The sequence below is a fragment of the Lathamus discolor genome, chromosome 6 (genome assembly GCF_037157495.1).
Source record: "Lathamus discolor isolate bLatDis1 chromosome 6, bLatDis1.hap1, whole genome shotgun sequence".
NCBI lineage: Eukaryota > Metazoa > Chordata > Aves > Psittaciformes > Psittacidae > Lathamus > Lathamus discolor.
This window is the reverse complement of record NC_088889.1, coordinates 75746547-75760146: the sequence shown is the minus strand read 5'-3', so window position 1 is coordinate 75760146 and position 13600 is coordinate 75746547. Positions and strand designations below refer to the sequence as shown.

At 36.7% G+C, this 13600-nt stretch overlaps 1 protein-coding gene across 3 annotated transcripts in view; it reads right to left on the bottom strand.

The window, feature by feature from the left end:
* The window catches only part of MRTFB (myocardin related transcription factor B), a 79455-nt gene that overhangs the window by 31576 nt on the left and 34279 nt on the right, over window positions 1-13600 (bottom strand). For all 3 annotated transcript variants that reach the window (XM_065683789.1, XM_065683788.1, XM_065683787.1), the window contains one exon: window positions 516-581. In XM_065683789.1, coding sequence (XP_065539861.1) covers window positions 516-581 — 66 coding nt within the window. The remainder of the gene's footprint in view (window positions 1-515; window positions 582-13600) is intronic.

The window sequence follows — 13600 nt, the reverse complement described above, 5'->3', positions numbered from 1 at the left end:
GGTCATCCAGTGTTCAATGACCAATGCCGGGCCTAATCCACAGCCTCACGTCCTGCAGCATCACAGCTACAGTCATGCAGGATTTGACATACAAGACGTGCCTGTTGGCACTTAAGTCACAACTCTTACATGCCCTTTGGTTTTGTTTGGCAGCCCTCACCATACTACTCTTTTAAGACTGCTAGCTTTGTTACTGATGTTCACTCATTTATATAATTCCATTTATTTCAGTAAGATTAGTCAGAATTTAAAGAGAGAAAATAAAGGGAGAATCAGATTATGTCTGCAAATCCTTGCATTTCCATCACAATGGCTATTTTAACTGAAATCTTAGGTGAGCATGAAGAATCTACTGCATGTTCATTTAGATTACGAAAAGGATCTCAAGTATCTTTGAATAATAAAGTTATTTTTAATGATTATCACAGAAATGCTGATCCTCATTATTTTACATTTTCAGTCCATAATTAATACAGTACAGTAATACAAATGACTAGAAATAATGTAAGTCTTACGTGGCATGATGCCCTGGTCCACCAGTTGTTCTCGTGTCCGTCTTTGTTGCAGTCTCAGCTGAAGTACTGACAAAAGAAAACAATCATTCATTCATATGTGAGCACCCTATCCCTCTGAAAGTATGAAGAATTCACAAGGTACTGTATCGCAACTTCAGTAATATTTGTTTTCTCTATGTACTCAGACCTGAAAGTAACCTCTAACCCAGCTACCGTTAAGGAGCAACTGCTGTTAACATAGTTAGGAGTGACCGCTTCCAAATCCCAGTTATATTGGAATCTGCTGCTTTTTGGTCACACCTGATAAAGGGACTCCATTTCGTACATATATCCACTTCTATCAACTAGGCCTCATAAGAGGTATTAAGTATCCATCTGAATCTAGGAATTTTTTTATTCCCCTTGTAACACTACTCAGAGAAGATTCAAAAAAACCTCATTTATAGTGAGGTATAAATATTTTATACCATAAACTGCAACACCTCATGATTATATAGCCTTCTTACGTGTCTTCAACCAATCTTACATGACTGCACTATGCTGGAACAGAAATTATGTTGGCAGAAGATTTTAAAAGGAAAGGTATGGTTTGTTTTTTTAATATCTATATATAAAGGCTTATTGTATATTTAAATAAATCCTGCTGAAACATGAAAAATTGAAGAGAAAAAACATTTTACCTGGCTTTTTTAAAAACACCAGAACAACCAGTAACAGACCTTATTCTCTCTCCAAACACCAGAAAATGCTGTTTCCCACTTAGTCGAGATGTATTTTATCATAATTATTTCAAGGACCAAATAAATCCGATACTGTCAAATTTGGGAAAAAACATTTCAGTTTCACAGGTAACTTCCTATGTTTCATCACATTTCATAAAATGTCCAAAGGTTCTCATTGTTACTGAACGACTAACCAATGTGACACACATTAAATACTATACCAGGAACTGCACAAACCCTGGGGAGGGCACAGATATAAAGGCTTCGTACTTCCAAAGATGAGGGCTTTTTTGTAAATGTACCCAGAAAAAAATCCAAAATAAAATAAGAACTTATTTCTTCTGTTGTTCCCTTCTCATGTTTCTTTATCAATTTATCACAGCACTTCATTATTTCTTAGATACATACAGACATTACCCTAATGTGAGATTTGATCTTTTGAACAAGAGATTGTAAAGAAAAAAATATTAAAGATGTAATAGCTACCTTCTTTAATTTTGCCTTGATATCTTATTATGGATGTATGATTATAGCATGCTGTTCCCATTGTGTTTCACAAGGAAGCAAAACAAACTAATGCATTGTCCAAAACATCAAAATGAATGTAATTTCTAAAAAATTAGGCTAAGTTCATTGTTTTCAGAAGTTAAAAGGAACCAGCTTATTTCCTGTTCTACAGTACAGGAAGGATACTCCTCTGGCTAAAGCATTAAGACCAGAAATAGCAAGTCCTGAAAACAAGGACATTATTTTCTTGTATCACACAAACATTGAGAACTTAAATACAAACATTTCAGGGTTGTGGCATGGCAGATCTGTTCAGACTTTACAATATTGCTACACAAGTATTACAAAGGACAGAGATGGGAGAATACAAGAGTAACAACAGTAAAATGTAAATTAATGGAAAGTCATTAAAACGTATTGAGTTCCTCTGGAAACTTGAAAATACCTGCTTTGAGTAATGAACTGTATTTTCCAAGTAATATTAAATAACTATTAAAAGTTAAGGGAAGACTTATTTTATACCAGTTTGAATTATTTTTGGTTTCCCTTAATTTCATCTGGCTCCAGGTAAGCCATGACCTCTTCTTACAGTAGCTCTTGCTAATAAATGCAAACGTATGTTGCCTGAAGTCTTGAACCAACTCAAATGATGCTGTTACACTCCTTTCAGCAGCATTTCCTAGGTCAGGTTTGGTGTATGGTGTAGCATTAAGTTCACAGCATGGGTAGAGAAAGTTCAAGTCTTCAGGCAGAAAACCATGTGGGTTTCTAAGTCCCACTGGTCTAATCTGCTCCCCAAAACGCAGATAAGTGTGTGCAAACACACATTTATGCAACTGTGCATCCAATTTTAAAATCCCACAAGCTTTATACAAGCGTGAATTAAGAAAAATAATGTATTGGTTAGGACTTAGCTCATTCAAGAAATGCACACTTCAATGGAAGTGCACTTTAAGCATACAGTACAATGTTAAGTTTCTATCCCTGTGGCTGCACTAGCACAAAGCACTGAGAAATTCACTAACTGGCATGATGCTTACAGGAAAGCAAACTCATGTTTTTGTTTTGGGTTCTCTTGCTTACAACTGTAAAATCAAGACAGCTCAGAGTTAGTCTTAAAACTAAACAGGCAATCTCTTGAAAAATCTTAAATAATTTTTACACATCCAAATGATGTGAGAGCCAATTTCTAAACAGCATGGCAAGACTACCGTATGTCACACTATTTTTGACTTTCTTCTGTTCTTCACTCAAACTATGTCTTCTTTTACACAACTGGGAAGCTGTGGAAAGAGTTAAAAAGCATGTTCTGCTCTGGGCAGGAATCTCAACCATGCTATACAGCTGTCTTTTGTCCATATTTACACCATGCTTAAATTTGTCTTTCTTAGAACACTAAGCACACTACAAATGTGTCTACCAAACCTTTTACCTAGTTACAAGTCAGTTTTAAACATATGCCTCTTTATTTCAGGCTCAAGGTCTTCCAAGAAAAATTACCTGCTCCAATATCAGTTATGTCCAGGGCAGAGCTGACACATCTCATCAGACATAGTAAGTAACTCAGAATTGGTATTTTTAAGTAATTTGTGGCTTCAATTATGATCAGATATTTGGCTTAAGCTTTGAAACTGAGAGATTACACAGTAGACTATAGCAGAAGGATGAGAAGAACAGTAAGAATGTACCTGCATATAAACCATGTGCAGCAAAGTGTGAGGCTTTAGCATTTTTTTAGCAAAAATGTAACAAATAATTATGGTCTCTCATATCATTACTTGCCTACACTCCATCTATTAATCTACACTGGGCATCACAAAGTAAGGGATGATTGTTAAGTTGTCCCATCTATATCTGAACAGGTCATAAAAGCTGTGGGAGGACTGAAAAAATAAGAGCTATAGAAGACATAGAACATGCAGCTATTCACTTATTATTAAACATATCAGGAACTTCTATATTACATAGTAAAGAAAGAACAGCCTGTAGCATGACTCATAGGAGAGCACTGCAGTGGGAATACTAAAGAAGAGATGACTCATGGTTAGAAAGCTGGTATAAGATAATCACTGAACACTTGACTTGACCAGAGCAAGGAGGTTAAACAGAAACAAAGCTGGATGGAAACCAGATGTTTGCTTTTGTGAACAACCCTCAAATTTAGAAGTTAAAAAAAAAAAAAATATTTGGTTCCTGAATTTTTGTTTTAGTAAATATTAAGCAGTTGAAAACATTATTAACAAAGTTGCTTAACAGAAAGTAACTGTGAATAAAAATCCTAAATATATTATTTTTTGATGTTTAAAATCTCAAAAAACCCCACCAAAACCCCCAAACTTTTGCTTTTCTAAAGCAAACAGATGGGGGAAAAAAACTAATATTTATATCTCAATAAAAGACATAAAGACTTAAAACATTTTTAGCCTTCACAGAAACAAAAAGTTAAAAGCAGAGACATTTCTAAGGAAGAAATGGTAACACTTGTTAATTCTTCTGGCAAAGTATTGCTGCTGTATTTCAGTGAGAAACATCCTACAGATTAGAATGCAGGTTGGTTTAAATCTAATGTAATTAAATCTAATACACTTTCCTTATCACATACATGTAAATCCATATAGCAAGAAGTTTCTACAACAGTCAGCAGTAATACACAAAATAGGTAAGTCTAATAAGGATGAGATCAGAGGACACAATTTCCAAGAAGATCTACAGGCTTTATTATACTGTGCTATTTGCTCTGGTGTTCTGTTGTTTGGGTTTTTTTTTGGAGTGGTGGGGTTTTTGGTTGGTTGGTTGCTTGCTTCCCCCACTCCCTCCCCTCCCCCTGACTGCAAAGAACCATTTTCAGACAAACCAGTGTGGAATCTGGGAAAAGGGAATTCAGAAGACATGAGGGACTACAAAATAAAGTTCCTGATGGGGTGGTGCTTACTCAAACATTGTGTGTAACAGATAGTTCTTATCAGTGTAAAGCCATTCAGCTTGTTGCCCAATAGTTTACCTCTCACTTTTACATTTTTTAAATTAGACATTAGGGTTACCTGCATAACACCTAAAATCATAGAAGATGATCTCCAAAATAAAGGCCCAGAACTGAAAAAGGTTTAGATATGTTAAACACTATTAATGTCAGTAATAATATTCTTCTTTTAAAAATGTATGTGTAAAAGAAGAGCTATGTTAACACCACCGAGCAAATATAGTTACCAAAAGACAGCACAAATACTTTGCACTTAATACTTGGCAGAAATCCCCCTTCACATCACTGCAACTCTAAGAAATTGTCTTTGAACTGCTTCTGAATAAAAGCCATGCACAAAAAGGTCTGTCAAACTCCTGTTTTGACTTAGGGGGAAGTGAGGATACTCTATTTTCAAGTCAGTGTATGATTTTAAGAGTAACACTAATGCCAGGTGAAGAGATTCCAAAATTTCCATGTTTTCTTCAGTCAATAAAATGATCAAAAATCTTACATGGCTTATTTAATAAGTACTGAAGAAACCAAAAAGCATAATCCCTCCTCACAATAAGAACATCGGGTTATCTTACTTTTATAAAGTCAGTAAGCATCTTCTGACTCCACTGGAGGTATACAATTCTCAGCACCTGAAAAACTGAGCGCCAGAGCCTGGTGCTCCCACTCTTACAGTTTTTTCCAGTGTCAGCATCCCACGGAATCGACACTTCTATATCAAGGGAATGGAGATGATGGTACACAAAAGGTGAAGTTATCTGTTAACCAGTGCACTTTATTATTTTGAAATGTATTTCTATATAGCAGTAGATTTTAGAAAATTAATGGCCTTTGTTTCCAAACAGTGAGTACTGTTCAGGTTCACATGCACTATGCCTTGAAGGGGCATACAGATTAATAACTAAACCAAGCAGATCCTCAATAGCTTGCTGAAGCACTATGCTGGTTTGGGTGCATTAAAGCTGGCAAGAGTAGGCACTTGAGGAAATCCACATCACATTCTGTGTAAGACCCTCTGAAAGGTAAGAAATACAGAGCAGTCCAGTCAGGTCTTATTCAGTGTAAATGGTAGAATAAGTGCAAATAAAGTGTATTATTAAATCACTTAGAGCAAACAGCTGTTATAAAAGTTGAACAAGTGATTTCTGTTACAAATCTGTAATTTGTATCCTATGGAAAAAGATGTCTCCAAGTAGTACCATATAATCACAAGCACTGGAATGTAAAGAGGCCAAAAATAAATTGATAGTTGTCCTGCAGGAACAATGCTATCTACACTGATTGACAAGCTTTCACCACTGCTTCTTGTCTCGAAAAAAAACCCAGAACTCATACTGTGCACAGTTCCAGCAATAATAATTCCACATCTAACACAGTTAATTACACATCCTATTAATTTAAAATCAAATATTATCTTTTTAGAGAAGGTGCTAGGAAACAGCAAATCGTGGTTGCCATTTAACAGTTACACAGCTGAAACACATTAACCCATGGGAAGGGAAGGGGTTCATCTGACAGCACACAGTTCTTTCCAATTACATCAACACGACAATTAATGCATCCAGATTGTTTCTGTGCTGTATATGATCTTTTCTTTATTTCCTCCAAAGTTAAAATCCAGTGGCTATTAGCTATCTAAGCCCTTAAAGCTGCAAGTAAAAATGGGAAAATGTAATGTCCAACATTCCTGCATCCTGCCTTGGAAATTTCCAAGAGTGGTCGGAACTCCAGTGCAGGCAGCAGGCGGGCTGCCATGGAAACAGACAGTGCTGGAAACAGGGCGTTCCCTTTGAACTAAAGCTCTTGCACAGAAAGCCTCCATCGCTTTCTGCCAGCTTCTAAAAGCCCTCATGCAACCAAGGTCTCCAACATGATGAGGTTGAAACGCAGAAGAATAGATGTTACCACCAGATGTTGCAGTTGCAATGAAGCCCTGCTGCAGGAGATGAACAATTCTCTTGTTCCTTCGATCTGAAGTAATTTAAAGCCAGTTACTTGGCATCAGGACTATAATACAAGTATATGAACAGCAGGGTGGCAGTAAAGTAAGAGAGTATTATATCAGATTGTAGGCGGATTATACAAGTGATCATCAGTTTTGTATTAGAAGTCTGCACCAACCTCACAGCACAGGGCAACAGTTACAGAACAGCAGAGATCAAGTCTTGAGTACTTAACTCTGTGCCTCTGTCAGTTACCTTTGCACCCCAGACTCCCATCTGCTCAGACTTAAAAAGTTTACCTGTCATTTTCTAAAAGCAGAATTTACATTAATTTCCCTGAGACTGATGTTTTGCTTCCTCCTGAGTCGTGGGTGTTTCTCCCTCAACTCTATATGGGGTGAGGTACTCTATTTATAACTCATTAAATGCTTTGCTGAGTTAAAAACGTTAATCTCTTCAACTAATATTTGTTCTATGAATACAACCAAAAATGAATAAAAAAATGTTTTGTATAATAACTAAAAGACAGAGCAGGTGATATGCAAGGTACATGTTTCAGGAAGGTTATGGAATATGGTGGCTAGTTTACATCTGTCATTCCTCATTCCACAGATGTCATAAGTCAGAAATTTGATAATAATGTTATTTTCATTTATATGTCATGACAAAGAGAGAGAAAAGCCATGAAAATATTTAGCTACCTGTAATTTGTTGGAAGTGATTCCAAGTAAGTTGTACAGCATTTAAAGATACAACGCATTTAAAATTGTGGTACTTGCCTTCCATTAGCCTTAAGATGGCAAGACATTTTGTTGAATACAATGTTGAAACAAAACCAATTCATCATTAAGGAAATGAGACGTCATCTAAACACGAATGAATGTTATACTGGCTTCAGTCCTCAAAACTTTAATGTATGCCAGGATATAATTTAAGAAAGAAAATATATTACTTATTTAAAAAATAATCCCTTTTCTATACTTTTAATATTCTTTTTTTCCATTATTGTATATGTGCTTTTTCTGCTAAGACTATATCCAAAATAATTAAGACAAGTGAAACAGCCTCTGAAGCATACTCATTTCAAGCAATTCTTCGGTCATACTTTCATTTCAGCTTAGAAATGTTCTGGATAAATGTAAAGCATGTGAGTGGAGACTCCTTAGGGCCACTTCAAATAATCTCTTCAGAATTCCACAAGGAAACCCTGCAGGACCTCCAAGTCTTTTAAATTACACCACTGTGATTTAAAGCTGGTGTCTGTAAGCCAGTAATGATGTATACATAACTCTTTCCAGAAGTATCATCATCATACTGAAAGCAGAAAACAAAAAGTGAGATGGGAATGAGCTAACTATAAACTTCACATTTAAAACAAAAATATAAAGCACAACAATATCATCCATTGAGAAGCTTTTATGACTAGAATATAGGACAATCTGTATTGTATCCTATTGCTATGGAACATGTTGCTTAGAAACAAACCAGAGCATACATGAACCTCCAAACAAATTACCCGAAAGTCTGCTGGGATGAATATATATATGCACATCTATATGTAAAAAGCAAAATCTATACTTCTCACAATTCTGTTTAAATCTTTAAAATGAGAAAAATCACTGCTACCTGGGGTGGCAAGTCCGAATAAACTAAAGCTTACATTCCAAGTATTCTGTAAAATTGTATACCTTAAGCCTATTAACAATAACTACATTTTCTAAATCTGCAAATATTCCTCAGCTTAGTACAGGCTTCTGATTTTCTAAAAACTAATTTGCATTTCCTCAAATATGACCATCAGTCAAGCAATGGTCTGTCCAGGCGCACAGGAACTTGCGTTCAAATTCTGCATCTACTACAGTCTTGCTTTGTGATCATTTGGAGCACATTACACTGATGACAGATGATTGCCAGCCAAGCACTCTCAAGAAGGTATTACCTCCATTTTCCACGCTTTTCCTAGGCACAGTAGAGCCAGCAACTCATCCTCCAACTCATGAGATTACACATTAATTCACAACACTGAGGAAGGTGGATTTACACCAATTTGCCTGATTGCAAACTGGGATGTAAGCAATGGCATGGTGTCAACTCTTGCTATGTAGACAACAACATCAGATTTCTGCAGATTATTGCTCAGGTTGCTTACAGTGACTGCAAAGCTGCTGCATTAGACGGACTTTACATTAAGAAGGCTGAGGTACACACATGTTTTGTTGGATGCACTGTGAGAGGAAAAAAGAAACCTCCAGCACAGCAACAAAACAGTGGTTTCAGAGCATGTTTCATAACTTACTGTGATCTAAGACAGGATTACTGACAAAGACAATGGTCTCTTCCTCCCTCCAACCCCAGTGGCTTCAGTTGCATCAATGCTGGCAAAGACGCAGCATGTCAGGTCAATGCTCTGATCTGGCTGAACACTAGCACCACTTAAATAAACAGTGTTCAGTAATACCTGTTCACTGATCCTACTCACTTCAAGGCGGCACAATTACTGATGCCAGCACAAGAAAAAGGCAGGGTAGGGCTGGATGGAACTACACCTACTTTTGACAGCAGCAGTCTTAATCCTCACCATTTATAAAACCTTTCACGAATCTTCTAGTTGCCATAGCAAGTTTCCTTAGAACTCCTGGTTAGCCACTGTATCCTCTAATTATAATCTACTATAATATAATCTGTATGCAGATTATATACAAAATCAAATTGTGGCCTTGGTTTATTGAAGTATTTAAGCATGTGTTTATTATAATGGTATTCTACAAAATTGTCTTCTTCAGTGTAGCACTTAAATGACTAATAAATGTTTGGTAATAAGTGCTGTTTTACTTGTAAGACATACAATTATCCTACTGTTATTAAAGATGCTGTTTATGGTAGATACATAAAGTTAAGAGTTTTAACACAGCCTCACAGTTTCAGTGTACTGAATTTACAGTGCTTCCTCTATTAAATAAGAGGACAGGAATAATACTCTTTTTTCCCAGTGTTTCTTATCATCTGTGTCTCAAGAAACATACCCAATAGACTGCCACTGTTAAGGGGTCATAAAAACATCACTAAACATCATGTAATAAAATTAAAAACTTAAAAATAAACCAACCAACTAAACAAACAAAAAAAAAAAAAAAAAAAACCAGACAAAAAACTAACCAAAAAACACCAAACAAAAAACCTCCAAACAACAAATCCCAACCAAAACCAGCAAACCAGCAGCAGAATTTTTAAGTCTAACATACCACCGCAGGAGAGCAGCAGAGGTCAAGAGTATCACCAATACTCAACATGCCAGGAATAATAGGAAATCTGTTAAATAAACAGGTCTCATGCAATATTGATTTGATTACAAGGCAGGAAGGGAAGAAATCCTTCCTCACTAAATTTGGTAATCCGTTAACCAGACAGCGTGAAGACATTTCCAGCAACACCTGAGAAATCCCTGGGCTTCACTCATTCTACCCTGTATCCTGTTCCCAGCACTCGCCAATCTCCAGTTCCTCACAAACCAGTAAAATTAAAAAGCAACACAAATCCAGGAAAGGAATTACATTTAAATGTGGAAAAAAAAAATTTCCTTCCTGATTAGGGGTTTTTCCTTACAGTTTTCATGCAGACAACTCTAACTCTGAAGCTCAGATGACTATATGAAAACCATGGTGCAAACAAACTGGGATTCAGTCTCCTTTTAAATCGCACCTCAGACAGCACCATAATGATTTGTTTCACCAATGCGATACTGTGTTTTCAATAGTTCTGCGGGGCCATGCACTCTTGCAGGAGCTCATCAATCTTTATATTAAACCAATTTAAGATACAAGGCAAGACTTCCTAAAATTTACTTCACTCCTCAGTCACAAACTTTCTAATCTGCAGCCTAAACATGTTCCTAATTGCTAACATATATATTGTTGACAATACTCTTTCTTACTAACTGTATGCACAGCGATGTCCTGATTCATTTAAGGCTTTTCACTTGAATTTTCTAAATGTTTTGGTGACTTACTTGACATTAGAAGTCAATGCTACAGAAATTTCTGACAAAGCTGTTTAGTTATCACTGTACAGTTAGCCTCAGAGCCCAGAAGTGGTTTTTGTTCCTTGCTTATCAAAATTACCTTTTGAATGAAACAGATAAAAGAAAGAACAGATTTCACAGAACAGGTCAAATGTAATAGTAATATATAAGTTGTTTACAAGAAGGTAGGGTAATTAAGAGGATTTCCTCCTGTGCTATAGGATGCTATAATGTGTATCTTCTAAGAGTATTCATTAGCCCAAGCAAAGGAAAATAGTCATCCTTGTAATCTAATATTCCAATGTCCTTAATATTAATTTGCTGAAGACAGTGCCAGGATTTGCATTTTCATCAAAAGGCTTTCCTTATAAAAAAATACCAAGTAAAAAAGAAATGCACCTAAAAATTCTCCTAAGGTACAACGTTGATGATATAAGCACACTGCACTCTCTCCAGGTATTTAGGTTTATCAAACCTGTGCAAAACACATTATGAAGCAACGGCTGTAGCACCTTCTGATTTACTTGACTTCTATGTGCTCCATCCATTGCCAACAGAATTGCATTTTTAACCATTCACAGATGGTATTGTTCAGTATTTTTGTGTCCTAGCAAAAAAGGGTTGATGATTAAGGTGCAAAATCAGTCGCTTCCTTGTTTGAATTAAAGTAAAAACAGAGGAGGGGTGAAAAAGAAGTGAGAGAATACCACAAGCTAATTTTGAACATACTGTTCTGGAAAATAAGTGGTTTAATGTTATTCATAGCATTATTTAAATAGGATGAAATTAAAAAAACTGCAGTCAGATTTTTAAAAATCTAAAGAATACCTGAGCTACATATTTTATGACATTCTACACTGAAAAGGTGAAACTCTGTTCTAGTCTCTCTAGAGGCAAATCCTGCAGATTTGCAGTGTTTTCAATAATTCATTCTATATACTACAAGAAAGAAGACGCTTGCTTTTGCTGAGCTTTAGAAAGAGAGAAGGCTGGAAGAGGAGATCCTGTAGTCATTCATACTCTCTAAAAGAGGTTCTTTATTTTAATTACTAGGTTGCCAAACTTAGGAGCAATACAAGGATAAGCAATATTCGCTGGGGAAAAGTGAAAATGGAGAACAGGTACTAGGACAGAGAAAAGGAAGCAAAGATAGTGATTATGGGGAAAAATCATATCTTCTTTTATGCACTGAATAATTTAAATTCTAAAATATTCATTAATTTACACTGGAAGAGTGTCCCGTAATTGCAGGTTTTTGCTACTCTGATAGACCATCATTACTGTAATGTACATTCTCACATCCACTTTCTACATAACTGACATACTAAAAGAAGGCTGAAGATAATGATTACTGTGGTTACTTATTAGCCCACCTACACTAACCCACCATGCTAGGTTTTACATGTCTTTCTCCCTTTATTTCTTAGTAGTTTATGTTAGGTTTTGTTTTTCTCTACAGCATTCTCCACAACAGTATGCGTATTGCTCTTTCCCTCTCAACTTCCTCGCCTTCTCTCTTTGCTCCTGAAGCCCCACAGAGCTTCAAGAGGGAGTGGCAGCAGCAGGTTTAACTGGGCCTGCAAGGCAAACTCCATGAAAAGCAGGCCCTGTTGGCCTTTTCTCTGCAATCATTATCTTTCAGTCAGTACTTTCCTGCTGTAAAGGGAGTAGAACTGTTATGCTCCCAGCCACAGCTACATGTATCAACATTCAGCTTACCATGTATCTTCCCAATCAAGGGGAAACCTTTATATAAAAATCAGTGGTTTCTCTAGCCCTGCTATAGGGCTAAGTAAAGGGGCTTTAAAAATAAACCGTCAGGTACTCAATTCAATGATGAAATGTGCTTTTTGCTATTTTAAACATTAAGATCAAAATTTAACAAACCAAACCCCACCGAAATCCAGCACTTAAATTCTGAGAAAGGCATGATCTCATGTACACGAGGGAAAACCAGCAGTCTTGCCACAACACCAAGGAAGAAATCTCTGAATCACCAGACAACCCAGAGAGATCTGCAGTAAAAGCCACGGCAGAGTGTTGCGAAACGAAAGCAGGAATTTTGCTACTACAAATACAGGTTGTTTCTGATTACGAAGTTGGAGTTTGAGTCTTGAACTGCCAAGAGCCCTGTACGTTAACATGCACCAGTTAACAAACCGGGCTGAGCAGGGCTGGCAGCTGACCTCAGGAGGCCTCTTCCTTCTCCGTACCACAGGCCAGCTGGAAGAATACTGCCAGCTAGGAGTAAGGCAACTCCCCTGCCTCAGCACTATTAGCACCACAGTCCAACAAGTACTACTGTAAATCAATCTGGTGTAGTACCATTTGTCAGCTTTAAATAACGCTCCAAATATCCTCAGACTATTGCTATTTTACAAACTACTGCTTGTGAATTATATCAATTTAATGCACAGTCTGAACCCAGCCATTTAAGGAGACACAGTGTAATTTGAAAAGTGTACATCTGGAACACAGAATCCAATCCAATTTAAAGTATGAGGGGAGACGGGGATTCTAGAGAAGGGCAGTAGCTGAGAAAAGCACTGTTGGAAATGAGGTAGCAATCGACATCTACAACCAAAGTTTTGTGGGGTTTTATTTTTAACAGTGTCATATTTAACATTAATTTCATTACATTTATTGCAGTAGTGACATTTTGAAGCACTTTGTGCAGTATTTGCAGGACAATTTCAGAGCACTTCATGAAGTCAGCACTAGGTGCTACTCCGACAACACACTACAGTTTCTAATAAGCTGATATCACCGTTGTTTTAACAGTCTCTGGTAAATTCTAAATTTAGCTTTGAGACATTTTTTCAAGACGAAGAACAACATCTCATTTAACGTACAAAGCCTATCCCTGACACTGAGCATTTCATCACAGATGCTGGTGAACTGCCTGTGCCTGGCCCTTGTGC